General features: G+C 38.7%; 1 protein-coding gene across 2 annotated transcripts in view; it reads right to left on the bottom strand.

Moving 5' to 3' along the window:
- The window catches only part of LOC126267507 (mucin-12-like), a 278,640-nt gene that overhangs the window by 161,638 nt on the left and 94,202 nt on the right, over window positions 1-22,800 (bottom strand). For both annotated transcript variants that reach the window (XM_049972804.1, XM_049972806.1), the window contains exon 7: window positions 9,550-9,684. In XM_049972804.1, the coding sequence (XP_049828761.1) occupies window positions 9,550-9,684 (135 nt within the window). The remainder of the gene's footprint in view (window positions 1-9,549; window positions 9,685-22,800) is intronic.

Genomic DNA, 22,800 nt, shown 5'->3' with positions numbered 1-22,800 from the left:
AAACGAAGCAGGCAAAAGGGAATAAAAATGTCTAAAAAATAAGATTGATAAGAAGTGCAAAATGACTAGAGGATAAATTTAAGTATTTAGAAGCATCTATCACTAGGGGAAAGACAGATTCTTCCTACAAGAAAATTAGAGAGACGTTTGGAGAAAAGAGAAATAGCTGCATGAATTCAGGAACTCAGATGTACAACCAGTCCTAAGCAAAGAAGGGTTAGCTGAAAGGTTGGAGTATATAGAGGGTCTATACAAGGAAAATGAATGTGAAGGCAATATTGTAGAACTGGAAGAGGATGTAGTGCTACAGGTTAGATAGGTAGATCATGTAACTAATGAGGAGGTACTGAATGGAACTGGGGAGAAAAGAAATTTTTTGTGCAACTGTACTAGAAGAAGGGATTGTTTGGTAGGACAAATTCTCACACATCAAGGGATCACCAATTAAGTATTAGAAGGAAGTGTGGGGTGTAAAACTCATAGAAGGGTACCAAAAGATAAATACAGTGAGCAGTTGCAGTAGTTATTTGGAGATGAGAGGCTTGCACAGGATACAGTAGCATGGAGAGCTGCGTCAAATCCATCTTCAGACCGAAAACGATGACACTGCCACTGCCACTGCCACCACCACCACCACCACCACCACCACCACCACCAACAACAACAGCAACAAGAAGTATGCGTTATTTGGCAAAGTGTTAGTAATTCAGCAAGAAAGTATTTTTGTGATCAGATGCTTAGAAGTTTGTACGTTGATTCATTCGCGTCTTCATCATAATTGAAATTTTCTCTGGCAAGATGATCATACAGTAGGCTAGAGAAACAGTAATTCTGTTGCACTCGATACTTTTCGCATGAAATGTACTGAAGGCACTCAAATTGTACCCAACACATTGTTGACTTTTCTGTTTGTAGTTTTTGGGGTTGAATATTGTTCTATTAATTCATGACATGCCATGTTTTTACTGATATTAGGATTGATATGTTTGACTAAGAGATCAAAATGTGTTGTACTGGACACTGTGTGTTAGACGTGTAACACTTAGCAATTACTGTAAAAATTTGCTGCCAGATATTGTTGGTCAGTAAAATAACAGTGAGCTTGTAACCTGGTGAATATTCTAAAAGGGTTTAAAAGGTGCTAAAAACTTGTAACAGCAACAACAACAACTACAACAACAACAATAAACTATTTGCACACTGTATAGATTTAAACTGTATGGCAGCTCAATATGTTTGGTACTATTTCAGCAGAATTGTGCCAAAATTTTTTTATAAGAGTTATTGCCATATCATCTTGTCTAGATATAATGACAGCTGTTTTATTCTATGATATCAATAAATATTTGTGTAATTAAGGACAGCCAATGTAGAGCATGAGAAATGGTGCCAAGACCAATGTATAAGGTACTCATCATACACTGATACAGAGGTAGACAAGGAATATAATGAAACTATATGTAGGTGCTTATAAGTTCACATCTGTCCACCACATTATTGAGTACTGAGAAGCCTGGACGTGCATAATGCCATCATTAGTAATATATTTCTCAGTAATTTGGCCAAGCCACTGCTTCTTTTTAACATATAAATATATTGGCATTGTTAATTGCAGAACACTACATTTCAATAATGGTATTACAAAATGATACAGTGTCATACAAATTGATATGAGAAACATACAAGAGCAGTGGAAAAATTACAAACTAACAGACATTGTAAATATCAGAGAGAGGTAAGTCTGCTGTTACCAGGACTAAAAAGGCTTTATGTAACTGCTTTTGAAATATTAGCAATGCTAGTAGTCTGTTATTTGCCTTGGTTTTGACCAAGCAACCCAAGTGCATTCAGGCATATACGGGGTGAGGTGGGATTTTCCATGACTAAGAATAATCTCGATTAACTATTCCTTATGTTGAAAACTCATATTTTTTTCTATCCAAAACTTTTATCTCCTTGTATAAAATCATCTATGTAATTGTCATTGTCATGTCATTCTAGTTATTGCTGGTCAACATACAAGCCTGAAGTTAGATTCAAAATAAATACCACAGACTTGTTTTGTGTTGACTACTCGGACTGGTGTCCATTTAGCCTCATCAGGTAGATTGAGAAACGGTTCTGTTAGTAAACAGTGCCATTAACATTTAATTCTCAGAAGCATTGTGATACACAGTAAATGGCTTTACTATGCAACAAGTCTTGACACAGTTTCGCTTTCCATTTGACCAGTCAAGAAGGCAGTACTTCAGAAGTGCATATTAAGTGGAAACTAATCCACAGTTTCAATGATAAGTACTGTAAGTATGCAGCTGCACATGGTGTTCCAGATGCAGCAAAAGTTAGTAAATGCAGTTTTGTAACTGAAACTTAATTGGGACACTTCAAACTTTCCCGGCGGATGTGTTGTAAATAGTCTTCACGGGTTTGCTGCCAGATCACGTTGTGCAAATTCCACATATTCCGGGGCATCATATTATATATATATATTTCACATGGGAAAAATATATTAAAAACAAAGATTCCAAGACTTACCAAGCGCGAAAGTGCCGGCAGATATGCACAATAAAAAACACACACAAACACACACACAAAATTTCGAGCTTTCGCAACCGGCAGTTACTTCGTCAGGAAAGAGGGAAGGAGAAGGAAAGATGAAAGGATGTGGGTTTTAAGGGAGAGGGTAAGGAGTCATTCCAATCCCGGGAGCGGAAAGACTTACCTTAGGAGGAAAAAAGGATGGAAAAAACGATAGGTATATACTTGCACACACACACACACACACACACACACACACACACACACACACACACACACACACACAGCCATATCCATCCATACATATACAGACACAAGCAGGCATATTTAAAGGCACATTCGTATATCCAGATTCCCAGTGAAGTATACCTCACCTTACATTAAGCTTTTCAGTGTGGTTTTTTAGATGTAAATTTTCTTGGAGCACCAATACTGTATTATATCATGTTTAGTTCTTTATTATGGCATACCGCCATACGCACTAGAAAATGAAAACGTGCGCCTGAAATGCTGTGAACAATTGAAACTAGCCAGCACTGTGGAATTAAACATTTCGTTTGAAATACATTGACTGCCTCTGCCAAAAAGGTTAGGAAAAGTCAAATTTCTTTAGCAAACAGACAAAAATAACTTCATTGTTCTGCAAGGCAATTAATGCTTGACTGACAGAAAGTTGGAAATAAAATAAAATCTGAAACTAATAACATATTTTAGCCTTCCATAATCAGTGAATGTGTTTTAATTCATTTGCCGGCCGAAGTGGCCGTGCGGTTCTAGGCGCTACAGTCTGGAACCAAGCGACCGCTACAGTCGCAGGTTCGAATCCTGCTTCGGGCATGGATGTGTGTGATGTCCTTAGGTTAGTTAGGTTTAATTAGTTCTAAGTTCTAGGCGACTGATGACCTCCGAAGTTAAATCGTATAGTGCTCAGAGCTTTTGAACCATTTTTTAATTCATTTGATAGCGCCTGGCCACAGATATCTGTTTTGTTTTCATTTGACGTGAGAGTAAACGAGGGAGAAACAGCAAAATCACTAAATATAAACATGGGTCACGCGGAGACTACTCACAAAACTCAGGAAACATATAACATATGTGTTCGAGGAAATGTAAGACATGTTGTTTGGTCTTAAGTATGCCAAAGTGCAGTGCCACACCTCGTTACACAGCATTCTTCTTTCACACGTCACTGTCCCCCCATGAACCACGGACCTTGCCGTTGGTGCGGAGGCTTGCGTGCCACAGCGATACAGATAGCCGTACCGTAGGTGCAACCACAACGGAGGGGTATCTGTTGAGAGGCCAGACAAACATGTCGTTCCTGAAGAGGGGCAGCAGCCTTTTCAGTAGTTGCAGGGGCAACAGTCTGCATGATTGACTGATCTGGCCTTGTAACAATAACCAAAACGGCCTTGCTGTGCTGGTACTGCGAACGGCTGAAAGTAAGGGGAAACTACGGCCGTAATTTTTCCCGAGGGCATGCAGCTTTACTGTATGATTAAATGATGATGGCATCCTCTTGGGTAAAATATTCCGGAGGTAAAATAGTCCCCCATTCGGATCTCCGGGCGGGGACTACTCAAGAGGATGTCGTTATCAGGAGAAAGAAAACTGGCGTTCTACGGATCGGAGCGTGGAATGTCAGATCCCTTAATCGGGCAAGTAGGTTAGAAGATTTAAAAAGGGAAATGGATAAGTTAAAGTTAGATATAGTGGGAATTAGGAGGAACAAGACTTCTGCTCAGGTGACTACAGGGTTATAAACACAAAATCAAATAGGGGTAATGCAAGAGTAGGTTTAATAATGAATAGGAAAATAGGAATGCGGGTAAGCTACTACAAACAGCATAGTGAACGCATTATTGTGGCCAAGATAGATACGAAGCCCACACCTACTACAGTAGTACAAGTTTATATGCCAACTAGCTCTGCAAATGACGAAGAAATTGAAGAAATGTATGATCAATTAAAAGAAATTATTCAGATAGTGAAGGGTGACGAAAATTTAATAGTCATGGGTGACTGGAATTCGGTAGTAGGAAAAGGGAGAGAAGGAAACATAGTAGGTGAATATGGACTGGGGCAAAGAAATGAAAGAGGAAGCCGCCTGGTAGAATTTTGCACAGAGCACAACTTAATCATGGCTAACACTTGGTTCAAGAATCATAAATGAAGGCTGTATACATGGAAGAACCCTGGAGATACTAAAAGGTATCAGATAGATTATATAATGGTAAGACAGAGATTTAGGAAACAGGTTTTAAATTGTAAGACATTTCCAGGGGCAGATGTGGACTCTGACCACAATCTATTGGTTATGACCTGTAGATTAAAACCGAAGAAACTGCAAAAAGGTGGGAATTTAAGGAGATGGGACCTGGATAAACTAAAAGAACCAGTGGTTGTACAGAGTTTCAGGGAGAGCATAAGGGAACAATTGACAGGAGTGGGAGAAAGAAATACGGTGGAAGAAGACTGGGTAGCTTTGAGGGATGAAGTAGTGAAGGCAGCAGAGGATCAAGGAGGTAAAAAGACGAGGACTAGTAGAAATCCTTGGGTAACAGAAGAAATATTGAATTTAATCGATGAAAAGAGAAAATATAAAAATGCAGTAAATGAAGCAGGCAAAAAGGAATACAGACGTCTCAAAACTGAGATCGACAGGAAGTGCAAAATGGCTAAGCAGGGATGGCTAGATGACAAATGTAAGGATGTAGAGGCTTATCTCACTAGGGGTAAGATAGATACTGCCTACAGGAAAATTAGAGAGACCTTTGGAGATAAGAGAACCACTTGCATGGACATCAAGGGCTCAGATGGAAACCAAGTTCTAAGCAAAGAAGGGAAAGCAGAAAGGTGGAAGGAGTATATAGAGGGTCTATACAAGGCCGATGTACTTGAGGACAATATTATGGAAATGGAAGAGGATGTAGATGAAGATGAAATGGAAAATACGATACTGCTAAAGAGTTTGACAGAGCACTGAAAGACCTGAGCCGAAACAAGGCGCCCGGAGTAGACAACATTCCATTGGAACTACTGACGGCCTTGGGAGAGCCAGTCCTGACAAAACTCTGCCATCTGGTGAGCAAGATGTATGAGACAGGCGAAATACCCTCAGACTTCAAGAAGAATATAATAACTCCAATCCCAAAGAAAGTAGGTGTTGACAGATGTGAAAATTACCGAACTATCAGTTTAATAAGTCACAACTGCAAAATAGTAACGCGAATTCTTTACAGACAAATGGAAAAACTAGTAGAAGCCGACCTCGGGGGGAGATCAGTTTGGATTCTGTAGAAATGTTGGAACTGGTGAGGCAATACTGACCCTACGACTTATCTTAGAAAATAGATTAAGGAAGGGCAAACCTACGTTTCTAGCATTTGTAAACTTAGAGAAAGCTTTTGACAATGTTGACTGGAATACTCTCTTTCAAATTCTAAAGATGGCAGGGGTAAAATATAGGGAGCGAAAGGCTATTTACAGTTTGTACAGAAACCAGATGGCAGTTATAAGAGTCGAGGGACATGAAAGTTCAGCAGTGGTTGGGAAGGGAGTGAGACAGGGTTCTAGCCTGTCCCCGATGTTACTCAATCTGTATATTGAGCAAGCAGTAAAGGAAACAAAAGAAAAATTCGGTGTAGGTATTAAAATCCATGGAGAAGAAATCAAAATGTTGAGGTTCGCCGATGACATCATAATTCTGTCAGAGACAGCAAAGGACTTGGAAGAGCAGTTGAACGGAATGGATAGTGTCTTGAAAGGAGGATATAAGATGAACATCAACAAAAGCAAAACGAGGATAATGGAATGTAGTCGAATAAAGTTGGGTGATGCTGAGGGAATTAGATTAGGAAATGAGACACTTTAAGAAGTAAAAGAGTTTTGCTATTTGGGGAGCAAAATAACTGATGATGGTCGAAGTAGATGATGATGATGATGATGAGTCCCATACTCCGTTTACCGAGCGTAGGGGAGCGACGCGGGAGACCCGCGCCGCCATACTAGGCAAGGTCCTAGTGGAGGTGGTTTGCCATTGCCTTCCTCCGACCGTAATGGGGATGATTGATGATGATGATGATGAAGACGACACAAACACCCAGTCATCACGAGGCAGGTGAAAAATCCCTGACCCCGCCGGGAATCGAACCCGGGACCCCGTGCTCGGGAAGCGAGAACGCTACCGCGAGACCACGAGCTGCGGACGTCGAAGTAGAGAGGATACAAAATGTAGACTAGCAATGGCAAGGAAAGCATTTCTGAAGAAGAGAAATTTGTTAACATCGAGTATAGATTTAAGTGTCAGGAAGTCATTTCTGAAAGTATTTGTATGGAGTGTAGCCATGTATGGAAGTGAAACATGGACAATAAATAGTTTGGACAAGAAGAGAATAGAAGTTTTCGAAATGTGGTGCTACAGAAGAATGCTGAAGATTAGATGGGTAAATCACATAACTAATGAGGAAGTATTGAACAGGATTGGGGAGAAGACAAGTTTGTGGCACAACTTGACCAGAAGAAGGGACCGGTTGGTAGGACATGTTCAGAGGCATCAAAGAATCACCAATTTAGTACTGGAGGGCAGAGAGGAGGGTAAAAATCGTAGAGGGAGACCAAGAGATGAATACACTAAGCAGATTCAGAAGGATGTAGGTTGCAGTAGGTACTGGGAGATGATGAAGCTTGCACAAGATAGAGTAGCATGGAGAGCTGCATCAAACCAGTCTCAGGACTGAAGACCACAACAACAACAACAACAACATGTCACTGTATTTCGTTCTGTGGAATTTAAATGTGTATATTTAGTAATGGATGCCATCAAACTATATTCAGGACAGTGGAAATTGGAATGTCCTGTGGTGCCTCTCCTGCTCCCATTTGGTCGGTTTGACAGTCTGGCCCTCTTCCTTTTAAAAAAAACACACCACCTCGCTCTTAATAGCAGATGGGATTATTTGTAGTCGGGAGAACAAGAACTCTTCAGAAAATATGCACTCTTCATTGCCCTATTAGCTAATAACTTGCTATTTTGTGTGACATAAAATTACATATAGGATACATAATACCAATAAAGACAAGAGATAAGCAACAAAGTACACATTTCTTCAATTCTTAGCTCCTAGACTTTTTTTCTCTCTAATCTTGCTACAGCTTTACCTGGCGTGGTTTCCTTTCTGTGAAAGAATCTATTACCTCATCACAGTTCGTCAAATGTTTTGCTACATGAAGAAATTAAATGTCATTATCTAATACTGAAAAAGCTGTTAACACAAATATTACCCAAGACTGGTGTGGTTTCTCGATCTGATTATGTCTATTTTGTCACTGTCTGCTAGATAAAACAAAATAGACCTTCCTAATATTGCAACAATTTTGTAACACACACCAAATAAACGAGACTGTTTTGGCAGAAATGGCCATTTTTATAACAAGACAGAATATAATTCACGAAGTACCAATATCAAATGCCTATTAGGCCTACTACAAGCAAAAAGCTTAATGTTAGGAAATAGTTTCACATTTCATTCACACACACACCAGTTTCTCAAGCATGAGATCGCAAAGTAGTATTATGAAAGTGTTATAAAAATTTGGTATCGTCTTATTCTTCCATAATTTGTATAATGTCCCCATTTCTTCGCCTTCCTCATTCTAACAAACAATCTTGTCACCACCAATTGTGTAACTAGTCCTGTCATGGTCTAAATTTGTTCGCTGAGTAACTTCACTAACCCTGCTAGAATCACAGGTTTAGTTATCCCGCGATTATTCTCCAGTTAGGCATTGTTACGTATTCATACAACACATTTTCCGCATTACTTCCAGATTAGAACTTACGTAGCTGCTGGCCGGGTCCTTACTAGTGTAGCGATCTGGACAAAAAATTTCTGTCAAAATTTCATTTTCTTGGATACATCGAGAAGACAATATGTAATCTTTCTCACCTGTTATTCCTGTTAGTCATTTATTTCCATTCTGGTAGTCTGAATCTCAGGATTTTGCTAGTAATTATAACAACGCTGATCATTCGCAAAACCAATCAACCACATAATCAGACGGCAACTGGCATTCATCCATTTGGCTTTACTCCGCTCAACTCGTATAGCCCCGTCCCCTTTGGGAAAGTTTATTTCTAGATGCGATGAGGATGTGTTCAAAAACCAACAGGGATGTGTTTCAGAATCATATGAATAATCGATAGACCAACGTGCGCTGGATACTAAGCGCTTTGTGAAAAAAAGTTTTTTTCCTCAAGAATATGAATTTGGTGCCCCCTTTTCCCGGTAGCATCTAGATGCTTGCTGTGACTACTTGCACAGTCAACAACCAAATTCCTGTAGCCAGAAGCGGGACAATCTACTGCTCAAACGCGACTCAACTGCGCATGCTCACGAGTCCGCTCATAACTGCTAAAACGAATCTCATGTAAACAGTTGTGATTTCACAATCATCGGAGGCAATTTGTTGTTATGAAGCATTGCATAGTCTTCCTAAAGCCTTTGGCACATTTTGCTGTTGGCACACGCTTGCACGAGCACTGTGTGTCATTGTCGTACATGGCACATTTCCTTTGCAATTTAAGTTATTTTAGTTTTTTCCTCTTGTTTATGTTTTATTGTTGAAGAGTTATTCTGCAGTAGTGGGATACAGTAATATCCTGTGTTAGAGTACTGGTTCTTACCAGTGAATGTTACAAAAATTTAACTGAGAACTAAAACAAGGAAAAATTCCCGGAATTTAAAAAATTCCCAGGTTTTTCCCCGGATGAAAAAATTCCCGGGTTTTTCCCGGATCCCCCAGTTGTCCCAGGTTGTATACACCCTGCTATTATTTTAAGCAATTTAGGAACAGAAGACTTAAAACTGAAAGTTTGTCAGAGTACCTGAACCATTACCCTACTCTAATGAGTGTGTGCCTGAATGGGCATCCAAGAATTCTCCATCATTACTATCTAAATCACAAAGAAGACAGTTCTACACTATTAAAAGATTAACCATTATTGCTAACCGTTCTTTACGTTCCCTTTCTTGTCGTTGTCTCTCACCCTCTTTTTGTTGTAACCGCTCTTCCTCCTCTTTCTGCTGTTTTAGCTTCTCTAGTCGGCTGGATTGCCGCCTTGGCTGATATTCAAGTAGTCGCTTTCTGAAAAAGTAAATATGAAACATTAGGAAAGCAAGATCATTTAGACAGAAAGATTGATACATTTCATATGTAATCCTGCACATTCAACCACCTGAAAGAGATCATTCTCAGCTCCCAGGAGAAAAAGCTTAGTACCAATATTACAAAACATTTCCTGCGCAGTACACCATGATAGTGAAACTCCACTTCAAGAAGTTGCATATCTACTTCTCATACATACATAAATTTTAAAAGTGACTATACTGTTAAATTTTTAGTGTTTTTTGAAAACAGGAATATATGACTCCAAATGTGAGTTACTTCTGCTGTCTTGTGTAGTTGAAGACCAAACTAGAAACGTTACGAGGTAAGTTGAAATTTTTCATCCTGTTACAGTGACCTGGTTGAGTATGGCCTATTTGCAATTCATATGTGGACATGTTATATATTGCAACAACTGGAGAGTAACTTGCAATATTAAATTATGGTTAAAAATGTAAGACAGAATAATATTTTACATGTACAGTATCAACCATTTTACTTTTGCTATGATGATTAATGTCTGGTAGTTTCACTTGTGCACTTATAATTTCCTGGTAAGTAGCCACAAATATTTCTGCAGTGTTCAATACTGAGTACTTCTATTAACATGATGTTATATTAATTGAAATTCAACATTACCCATCGGCATTGCATTTTACAATCTTTTCTTTTTCATGTTCACTATTCTGTCACTCTCGGCAAGTATTGTATTGCACATATTTAATTAACATGAACAAAATCTTACTGTTTTTCAAATCGTGTCATTCTGAATAAAATGCTCAAGCTTTTGACAACTGTTACCACTACCACCATCACCACAACCAGGAGTAGAAACCCCCGACTTTCGTGACTGTCATGGTGTTACTGCTCCACTTACTTAAGCACACCAGCAGCGTTGGAACCTTCCAGAAAGTGCTGAAGAGACTCAGCTCTAGCCTGTTGCGAGATAAGAGTGATTTCAGGTGGGATGAGGCCTCTGAGCACATTTGAAACTGTCACTCCCACCTCCCTATGAGTATCAAATATCTGTCTTGGCTTTCATTCCATGTCCAATGGAGTACCAATATGATGACATATAAATCAAGACTGTTGTCTTTTCAAACTGTATTTTGTGTCTTGTCTCCTCCAGCCAATGTTCAGCCACAGACCACTTCACAAGTTCCCTAATATTTGATGTCATTTGTGTTCAGTAAAATACTCAATGGCAGCAAAAACTGTTTGGCTTAAGTATATGCTGCTGCATTTGCAGAAGACACCATAAACACAGGGCAATAGGAATCTTGTTGTCTTTAATGGGGTGTAATGTATCTACTATCTCAGACGTGGGTGGAACACTGGTCTCGACTCCTATCTCTGCAGCACACGTTGCTGGTCATTGTTCCACACTATTAAAGGAATGAAAGCTTAGGCCCTCCCATTTCATGATGAAAACTTCAGCAATGGCACCTGCAAGTGTTCATAACTTTTCCCTTCACGTATCCATTTTCTCTGAGCATAAATTTCAAATGCTGCAAAAAGACTGTAGACAACTGTCATCAGAAATCATCTTTGCTTCACATAGTAACATGACTACTTTCTGTATACAGGGCAATGAAAACTATTTTCATTCAAGACCCAGTCTGTGTGGGTTGGTTTTCTGTAAACTATATGACCTTCCTTATTTGGCATCATGGGGAAAATGCACTGCAGCTCTTTGTCAAACTAATGAGTAGTGTACCTTGAAACTAAATTTACTTGCAAGAAGGAGAGGGATAGTAAGCTACCATTCTTGAATATTTTAGTTTATCAGAAACCAGGAGGCCAGCTTGTTCATTCCGTGTACAGGAAACCAACCTACACTCGCTAGTACTCCAAATAGTTTTCACCACCCTGCACACAAGAATATGGATCTGAACACATTAGTATACAGAGCAAAGATTATTTCTGACAAAGGCACCTACAGTCTGAATTGCAGCATTTGAGACTAGCCTTCGAAGAAAATGTTAGCAATAAGGCAGAAAGTGCAAACACTTTCAGCTGTTGGAATCAAAGGACATGTCATGAACCAGCAGAATATGCCAAGTCAGCTGCATTATTTCTACACTGTGAGGCAGTAACTATCAAGACAGAATGTGAGCTCCAGAAACATGGACTGAGATCAGTGAAAGGTACAAGATATTTTACATCCGCTAAATATGACATATGTCTTCAGGGTGCCCAGCATTTATGGTGCCCCACACCAAAGAGGGAGAATACACAAAGGATAAAAGATTCACACTGTTGATGGCCACAAATGACACAATCAAAGGGAGCCTGTAAGTCAGCCATAGCTCAACACTGCCTGGGGAAAAAACACAAAATATGTTTTGAATTAGACAAGAGTCTTGGCTCAAGCATCGTCATACTGGGACTCAATTGTAAAGAAGGAAACTGAGATTAGAATAAACTGTAACATTTTTAACCAAGACTGGCAGTACACAGTAGGGCATGGGGCTGGGGCCTTACACGTCAAACAGAAGCAAAGAAAGATGTTTGACACTTATGGTGAGGCAAGAGTGACAGTTTCATTTGTGACTCCCACCCCTTGCACCACCTGCTGTCACTCAGTGACATGGTGGTAATGAGTTTCTAGGAGCTGCCCATCTTGCCAACCCATGCATGTGTTACTTCAGCCTTTTCTGGAAGACTCCAGGCACTATTACCACATCTATATAAGCAGAACACCATGCCAGCCCCAGCAGCCAATGATATTTTACTACTGATCCAGTGATATTTTACTACTGGTGTTAGTGGAAATAGCTGTTGAAAGCTCGAGTATTTTATTCGAATCACGCAGCTTGAATGCCAATAAGATTTTATTGAAACATACCCCCCAAGAGCACACTTCATTAACATTCTTCTAAAATTCATGCTGTATGTTATCAATGGTGCCATACAAAAGGCTATACTTCTGTTTACAGAGGTGAATACACAACAAAAGGCAGGCCATGGTGGCCAAGATGCTGATGTGGCAAATTGTTTGCTGTGGCCTCCACCACAGACTACCAACACAGATTTAGAAAACACTGTTCTTGTGAAACACAAGTAGCTCTTTACTCACTCAAAATGTTGAGTGCTACTGACAATGGATTTCAAATTGATTCCATATTTCTAGGTTTCCATAAGGCTTTGGACGCTGTACCACACAAGTGGCTTGTAGTGAAATTGCGTGCTTATTGAATACTGTCTCAGTTATGTGACTAGATTCATGATTTCCTGACAGAGGGGTCACAGTTCGTAGTAGCTGATGGGACGTTATCGAGTAATACACAAGCGATTCTGAACTCCTAAAAGGAATCCGTTCAACTTTCGTTACACGATAAACCAGTCAAATCTGAAGACCATAAATTCGACTAAATACCTAGGAATCACAATTAGGAACAACTTAAATTGGAAGGAACACACAGAATATGTTGTGGGGAAGGATACACAAAGACTGCATTTTATTGGAAGGACACTTAGAAAATGTAACAGATCTACTAAAGAGACTGCCTACGGTATGCTTGTCCATCCTCTTTTAGAATACTGCTGCGCAGTGTGGGATCCTTATCAGTCAGTCTCCTCGAAATAGGGGAGGGAGTGTCATGGACATGAAACAGGATTTGGTGTGGCTATCATTAAAACAAAGGCATTTTTCATTGTGGCGGAATATTCTCACAAAATTTCAATCACAAACTTCACCGCACTTCCTCCAAATGCGAAAATACGCCAATCTACATAGGGAAAAAAGATGATCATAATAAAACATGGGAAGTCAGAGATCGCATGGAAAGACATACATGTTCCCTTTTTCCCCATGCTGTTAGAGACTGGAATAATAAGAGAATTATTGTGAAGGTTGTTTGATGAACCCTCTGCCAGGCACTTAAGTGTGATTTGCAGAATGTCCATGTACACGTAGATTTATCTGTTGTATGGTACAGCATACAGTAGCAACAACAATCTGGTATTATCAAAACACTGCTGTAAATAAAACGATTTTGCAAGTTTGTGTGGCCCATAATCCAACATTTCCTAGGTGCTTAAACTTGAACGACTGTTCCCACTAAAAGATAGTAAAAACAATATAGATTACAGAAACTGATAGTGCTGATTGTGCATGTGGACAGAAGCACAATCAGGACGGAGACCGCGAAGACTTCAAAATCAAAAATACTAAGGAAAACATAATGCCTCGTAAGTTCAGAAAGACAAAAAAATTGTGAATAAATGAATCCTTTCCTAAGGCTATTCCAACACTACCTACACTGGGTGCTGACACCACTAAATGCAAGCCAGTCAGCAGCGGATTGGTAGAGATAGTTTGGGCTACTCACCAGTTCTCTTGCACAGACTCAGACACTGTTCTGTTGCACACAGGGGCTGTTAGCCCACCCTTGTGTTCATATGCTCCACAGAGGCATATGATTGAGTAGGCTACAGCCCAGCAATCTATCTATCTGTGTATTAGCTGTTTGCCCACTCATGCTCACAGGAGCCCCGCCATCTGTGTAAGGGCATTCAAGTTGAAATAGCAGGCCTAAAGCCTTATGCAGTAAATTTACATTCATCACTTTTATTCACTGATATAAATGTGCACCACATGTAATAGAGCTCCAATCTTTAAAATAATGGGATTCATGCACAAGTACAAAAGAAAGTAATCTTCCACAATCATGTAGCCTCAGATTCATTTCTGTAAGAAATGAGGTGACCACTGGACAGTCCAGGATAAACTGGTCACAAACAAAATAGCAGACTCTTCTAGTTCTAACTGGTATTTTAAATATGATCTACTCACATACAACAGCAGCAGACTGTGGAAAATGGATTGGAATTCATTTCCACATCCACTTCGCTTCCTGGAAGCAGAATGTAACTCAACAGCAGAGTGTGAATTTTATCACTAGGCATGGCACACTAGAAAAAATATACTACTCAGAGACAGTAAGAAGCTTCCTGCTTTAGAAGTTATGGCAAATTTTCTTCATCGGTTGTACATTGTTTGTTATGTATCCACATAACTGTAGTTATTAGGTTAGTAGTCTACCCATTTGCATTTTCAATTAATTCAACAGATGTTTTGTGATGGCACTTCTATGTAATGTTCTTGAGTATTTTACCAGACAGGTATTGCTTTGCAGTCTTATCAATTTTTCTGGGGCCAGTCTAATTCTGCTAAGCGAACAATTATTTTTATTTTGTTCTTACCTTTCAAAAAATTAAAAAGCACAGAGCAAAATGCTCACAACACTTTCATTTAAACACGAGTGTGCATATATTATGTGATAGCTGTTTACTGTATGCAGTGCATCCTATACATATTATAAATGTTAAAGTTAGTGTTCAAGTTTGTTACTCCATCACACTGAAATGGCTGGGCAGATCTGGAAGAAATATGGAATGGCATTTGCTTATACCCTGAAGTAACACACAAGCTAATTTTAGAAGTGTGTAGACAAGGTACTGATTGATTTGAAGAATATAATGTGAAATATGGAAACAGCTATTTACTCTTTGACTTTTGAACTGTATTGTATTTGTGAAAATGTTTTTATTATTTTAAACAGGAGACCAATGTGAAACTTTCATAGTTTTAAGTAATGGCAGTATTTAGAATAAATGTAGTCATTAGGATAAGAGTAGTTGTGGAAATAAATAGAGAAACATTTTTAAAAAAGAACTGAATGATGTGAAATAATCACAAATTTATGAGACACCCTTGTAAACATATTTCCACATTTTGAATAAATTTATGTGTGAAGATTGACAATTGAATGTGTGCAGCCCTGGGTACAGAAAAATTGTGGTGGTCAAGATGATTATGAAAATAATGATGATGAAGATGAAATAGCAGCTTTTCCTTATTTGTGAAAAGCATCAGCACAGAACAACATAAATAAACTATTTATGGTTTTCAGTCCACTGCCTGATCACTGTAGACCTGCATTCTTTTCCACACTTATTGCCCCGTGAAGAGCTCTATATCCTTTTTTATCTACTCAACCAACACTATATCAAGTAACAGCATCATATAATATCTGACATCCCGTACAATTGTTACTTCTAACATTCAGTTCATACCAAATTAATATTGGTTAAGTTACAAAATGTATCAACTGATGGTCTTTTCTTCTGGCTGTATCAATTTTGGTTTTGTACACTATACAAGTTTTAATGTTTTCAACTCATTTCAGTGTTAGAATTATGGTATTGGCACGAAATAGAATGTGTCTTATTATCATATTATTTGCACATGACTTTTAATTTCATATTACTCCCACAAGTATTAATCCTTAGCTATGGAATTACTTTTGGGGATCACACATGTACGAAATGACAGCCATTTTTTTAGCAACAAACCAGAATTATAGCTAAAAATACTTTCTGGGATAAATGGCACAAAACTGGTTGACAAGCTATGTATCCCAACTGCACTATATGAAAATGTGCTCAAAACTGTAATGCACACTTAAAAAACACGATTGTCTATATAATGTCTATTATTCCATAAAAAATTGCATTTATCATATTGCAAAAATTGTATTTTCAAATACCAGTAGCAAGCCAGAACAAAATAAAATAAACTAAATCAGCTGATAAAATTATGCAATCGATTCAAAAATTCATTAATGTTATCTCAGAAACATGCAACTTCTTAAAAGTGGTTGAATTGTATAAAAATTGTTAAATTACATTTATTACACAGTTATGAGCACCCCTAATTTATCATGACCATTAATAATGACTATTAATAATGTTACATAAACTATTACCAAAAGGCAAGTTTCGCCTTGCACAGAGTCTAAAGAACACTTTCTTGAAGTTCTTTCTTTATTTCCATTCATAATCAAAAATTACTGTTCTCAGTCCATTCATTTCAGTCTGTAACAAGCATCTTCAGATATGAATACAGTGAAATGGGATAGCTTTTAAACAAAATCCAGAACTGAACCAAAGTGACATAAACCTAAAGCATCACCAGAAAACACAGATATGATGTGTCCAAAACACTACAGCACAACAGGAAACATGATGCGAACAGTATGGCTACACAGAACAGGTATGGTTGGTTGGAGGTAAGGAACCGAAGAGCAAGGTCATCAGTCCCTCAGTCTATGGTTCATTCACAAGAGGTAGTGATATCCACTACGAATATCCTCAGATAAGGAAAGTATGTAGGAGATGTAAAAGGAAAGAAGTGAAGGTAATAATGGTGCCACAGCTGAAAAAATGGTTTATAGAGAAGTAAAAGTATATGGATTGGGTCTGTACATAGGTTACAGCAGACAAATGGTTCCCCACACTCAATTGTGCGAATAGAAACCCTGCCGGCAGGGAATCATAGTCAACATGATTTTCAGCGAAGACAGATATAAAATAAAGAAAGTTGTCTAGCGAAGAGATCCAAAAAAGTAAAACAGAAAAAACTGAAAATGAAATCGATATCAGTTGGATTGTCAATAATACGACAAGGTGAGAAATTATTAAGACTGCACATTGGTGTCCCACTGGGCTGTGTGTGCTAAGGGGCAGGCCCTCTTATAGCCATCCCACCTCCCATCCAACACAGGAAAAGCTTTAAAGAGGAGGATAGCACCCACTAATTAACAGAGTGCTACTTCTAAAATGGAAAATAAGATGCAGCAGGAAAAGAGGCAAACAGGCTAAAATCAATTAAAATAGAGGAAATAGCCCAGAAAATGAAAGAAAATTAGAGGAAAAAAATCGTATAGTAGCAAATTTTTGCACATGCTAGGAGGGAGTGTCCTGAACTACATAATAAAAATCCTGACTGATGGGGGTGAGAGCACCTGGGATCAGATGGGTTTAAAGATCACTTTATTACGTTCTTCCCGAATAATCCTATAACTTGGGCTTCTAGCAAAATATTTCCTAATATAAAATTGAACTATATTAAGTTTCCTACAAAAAAAGATTCTATTCTTTTTTTTCTCTACGATTAATGGTTTCCACATTCAGCGAATGGAACAAGGCAGGTCATTAAAAATATTGTTCTTACTGGATAAAATTAGTGTTTCTCTTTGAATGAAGTGGGGTATAAAACATTAAATGTATCGAATCTAAATGCAGTGCAGCTATATTAAGTGATAAATTACGTTCCAGGGTTCTAACAGGGTGGGTGGGGAGGGGGGGGGGGGGGGGGTGTGTGAGGTAGAAGCACGAGGGAACATAGTTCACTGGATTATGTTAATGCACTTCCCTCCTTCATAGGTCTGAAACAGGAGATCAAGCAGGTGATTTGCTACCATCTACCCAACTATGTCATGAGAAGCAACTACACGATGTTTCACATAGTTGTACGGGTCCTCCACAGCGCACTTTATGACTCACTGGTGACAAAGTGTGCAGATGCCCAGGAAATACAGTGAAACCTCGCTTTTACACTTATCAAGGGACTTCAAAAAAATGGTTAAAACTCAAGAAAGTATAAAATGTTGGAAATAACATTTTAAGCTGTAAAAGTTACATATACGACATACTCCCTTGCACTTTATGTATCATATACATACATAACAGGCATCAAAAGACTTGTCAGGGACTATGAAGGTTTATTACCTCTAATGAAACTGGAACTAATAACTGTCTGGGAAGTAGGAACATTGGACTGAATTTCATATGTTATAATCAAGGTTTTTGAAAGCCTGCAGCTATCATTCATTATTTAAATAATGATATACTGCACTTCTTACATATTTCTTTATGCCTGGCATGACGCTTCGAGAATATTTTCTCGTTGTCAAGTGCAAATATGTAAATAAGTATTTTGTGTGGGCTTGAATATGTGTTACTCTCCAACTCTTGTAGTCGTCTTCTTGAGGTTATCAGGTACTGTGCCGTATCAGTTATGTAGAAAACCACACACACACACACACACACACACACACACACACACACACACACACACACACACACAGACAGAATCTATCACTCACATTGTTTGTGTAACATCACATAAAAATACATACATAAATACTGCACTTGACAATGAGAATAAATTCTCGAAACACGCTTTGCTCAGCATGAATAAAATGTGTAACTGGCGTTACGTTTAAACAAAGACATCTGAACAATGCAAAATGTATGACAGTGTCAACTAGCGCCACAAGCGGCCATATGGTAAAACACGCTAAATATGGTCAGACAAACGTGTATAATCACAACAATCATGAAACTGCATTTGTGCAGCAGAGACAGTTTGGAAATGGTTGTGATTGGTCATGATATCTTCATTTGAACAAACCTAGTTACTCCCATGAGCCACAATGCCAAGCAGAGCTTGGCAGCAGCGGGAGATATGGCACAAACTGTTCCAACTTTTACACGTTTACCATTTAAAACCTGCTGAGTAGAGTGCCCTGGTGTCTAGAAACTTAACCATGTAATATTTGTAAACACTCCTTGACTGCCAAAATCATGTCAGCGCCATTCTTTCTCCACAAATTTTTTTTTATTGTGCAAAACGCCAGAAAATTATAAATATGTTGATGCAAAATCAGGTGCAAATTAACATTGTGGACACAGGAAATTTGACGGGACTGATAAAAAACGTAATAAATGGCGGGAAAATGTTAATTCCGGGAATGTAAAAGCAAGGTTACACTGTATTTATTTTGTACAAAATGCTTTAACACTACACAGAATGCAGGTAAGAGTTACAAATACCACTAATACCAATCCTGGATATGGACAGAATCTATGTAAATCTTTGCACATTGTTCTAAACTGCTAGAGGAGAAATTGATTCTTAGTCATCCTGCACAGCAACTGTAACGTTCTTCTGGTAAAGGCAACTTCCCCACCATGAACACTGCTCACTTTTCAGTTTATGGACAGAATATATATATCCCCAGCATTTGCTGTCCAGTACTGTTATGTGAGAAACAAACTCACTGCGCTCATATTTATATAGTGGAGTTATTAAGTCAGTACTTACTTGTGGTAGTGAAGTGAGCTCCTAAACAGCTGGAGCTATCAACTGTGTATCGCACTAAAGGACCTTTGCCAAGTGTTACATGTTGTCAATTATGTATTTGACAATGTTGATTTCATACATTAAATTTATTTGCAACTACAAATAAGGACAACCATCAGCTGTAGAATGGAATGGCAACAATGAAAATTTGTGCCGCACTAGGGCACGAACCAGGATTTCCAGCTTATCACGAGCAGTTGCCTCACCATTTGGCTATCCGTGCACGACTGACGGCCAGACCAAAACTTCCATATTTTGTCAACCACGGATCTATGAGCTACACTCTTACATTTATTATGGAGGTCATATGTTGTACTTGAAAGTCGCTCACCCAGAATCGGCAGAGAAATAATATACTGGAGTGCGAGTGTTATTCTGATTACAATGCAAAGTTTCTTTGGACATGCATGCATGTCCAAAGGAATTCTTCATCTTAACCAGAGTAACACAGGCACTGCAATATCGTATGCTGATTTCTTTGTCTCTACTGTAGCTGTCTGGAATACTTTTCACAGCATGAGGCGTATCAAACACATCACCTCAGTCTCTGCTGTCCCAACATCTGAAGAAGCTCAGATACTTAAACTGTCTCCCTCTGCAATAGAAGTGAGTCACCTATGTGTTATACAATTTCAGTTACTTTCACGTAACTCAAGCAACGCATTACAGCAGATTGCTATTCTAGACTTTAACACGATCAGTCAAATTCCATTAGACATATTCACACCCATCTTGGAAGATATAATGTGGGTGGGTGGTAAGTGCCATCATCAACTGTTGCCTAGTGTAAAGTGTTAGCAATTCCTGAATGGAAGAAATTTATACATTCTACCAGTAATACAATTAATGGTGCACAAGTGAAGTAATTTTTTGCTGATTCATTATTTCATCAACAGGAGACTAAAACACAGTTACACAACTTTACAATACACTGTCAACAATAGACAGCAGCGAGGTGCCACATTTACTAATTCAATCCCTTTCTCACCAACACTGCATAGGTGTCAGACAACACCACACTTTTAAATTAACTTATTTTACATAACTGCTCACTTAACAACTGCAAATAGGTGCTCAATAAATTGAAAATAACTCCATTATGTAAACACAAGCTCAGTGATTTTGTCTACTCACATACTCACAAGTGGCATCAGTGACCGTGATGCGGGTGTGACAAAAACTATTACAATGTACAAAGGACAGTTAAAACAAGCTGTAAACTAGATAAAATATCAGTAGTGCCATATATCACTGAGGAACTTGAGTTAGTTAGTTAGCTGGAAACTTTCAGCAGAGGGCAGGAGCATGTACAGGACCCATGGCTCAAGTTTAAAAAAATAACTGACCATGCACCAGATACATATGTGCCCAGCAGAACACTTCAGAATGGAGGGAACCTGCACGGTATACAGTCAATGTAAAGAATTTTTTAAAGAAATATAGATGAAGAAACAGAGGTTACTGAGTAACAAGTCTTAAAATGTAGGGCTATAGATAGGGAGATACTGAATGAAATGTGTTTGGCTATCAAGAAAGCAATGAGTCATGCCTTCAATAAATACTGTAGCAGAATATAGAAATTCTGCTTGTATGTAAAGGCTGTTAGTTGCACCAGAGTTACTGTCCAGTTCTTAGTGAATGAGACAGGAACTGAAACTGAGGGTAGTGAAGCAAAAGTTGAAATGCATAACTGCGTAACTCAATTTTCAAATGTTCCTTTTACATATGAAAACCCAAGAAAATTGCCTCAGTTTAATCATCACAGCACTGAAAAGATGAATGAAATAATTATTAGTGTCAGGTGTTCAGAAACAGCTGAAATCATTAAAACTGAACAAAACTCCATGGCCTGATGGAATCCCTGTCAGATTCTATACTGAATTTGCAGCTGAGTTGGCCCCTCTTCCAAGTACAATCTATTTTAGATCCCTCGAACAAAAAAGTGTGCCCAGTTTTCAGAAAAAAGCACAGGTCACACACTTACGGAAACCCTGTCACACTCTGAACTGAATTTGCGGCTGAGTTAGCTCCTCTTCAAAATACAACCTAATGTAGATCCCTCAAACAAAAAATCGTGCCCAGTTTTTGGAAAAAAAAAAAGCACAGGTCACACACTTTTACAAGAAGGACAGTAGAGGTGATTGAAAAAAGTATTGTCCAATATCAGGGGGCCCACCTAGACGGGCACATAACACACATAACAGCCCCAACACATGGACTGGCTACCAAGCTGGTGTAGCAAGGGGGGTGAAAGGGCTTTGGCAGGAAGAGAGGGGACGGCAGGAAAAGGGAGAGATGATGGAGATGAGGAGGGAGTTCTTCCCCGTCTGACTCACACTACAGATTTCCAATTTAGTCCCTGAGAAGGACCAAAGAAAGAAAAGCCAAAAAGGAGGAGGAAAAGTAAACCAACCAAAACCGCAAGATGGAGCAAAGGCAGGAGGGTACCCAGGCCGACATAAAGAAGAACCCGAAGAGGTAAAGGACTGGGGAAAGAATAAGGAGAAGCAAGGGGAAGGTAAAGCAGCCCGGAAAAGAATAAAAACTGCAATCGCTAACGAACCCGTATTGCCACACATGTACACACGGAAGAGCTGTGGGCCCACTGTGGACAGGACAGTCTTAATATTTTTCCATGATCACACAATTTTAACTGTCAACACTGCAAAACCAGGACTTCCAAACGGTCTTCATAGTCAACCCCAAAATTGCCCCCACCTATTGTCAACTTTACATTCTGTTGATACAAACCAACACACACAAACATTATGAGTGTCAGATGCGCCTACAACTATTCACCATTTCAGTCTCAACTTGCAAAATTTCAATCTTCCAATTTTAATGTCAAGATTTTCTTTTTTGAATTCAGAGCATAGTTAATTTAAATTAAACAATATTAACTTTTTGTCTCTGAACCTTATTACTGTTTTCATTCACATAAACAGAATCTTTTTTGTCAGGCATCAAATGGCTCTTATTGTCACGCTCATAAAACCTAACAACCATTTCAATCGTGTTTTCATCTATGAAATTAGTTGCATTTTTCTTTTGACATTTAGGTAAAATTCCCTGCTCTTTTACTAACTGCCTTGTTAATTTAA

Source organism: Schistocerca gregaria, chromosome 4 (assembly GCF_023897955.1).
Source record: "Schistocerca gregaria isolate iqSchGreg1 chromosome 4, iqSchGreg1.2, whole genome shotgun sequence".
In the NCBI taxonomy this organism is placed as follows: domain Eukaryota; kingdom Metazoa; phylum Arthropoda; class Insecta; order Orthoptera; family Acrididae; genus Schistocerca; species Schistocerca gregaria.
Note: the sequence above shows the minus strand (reverse complement) of the source record. Positions and strands in the feature narration are given on the sequence as shown.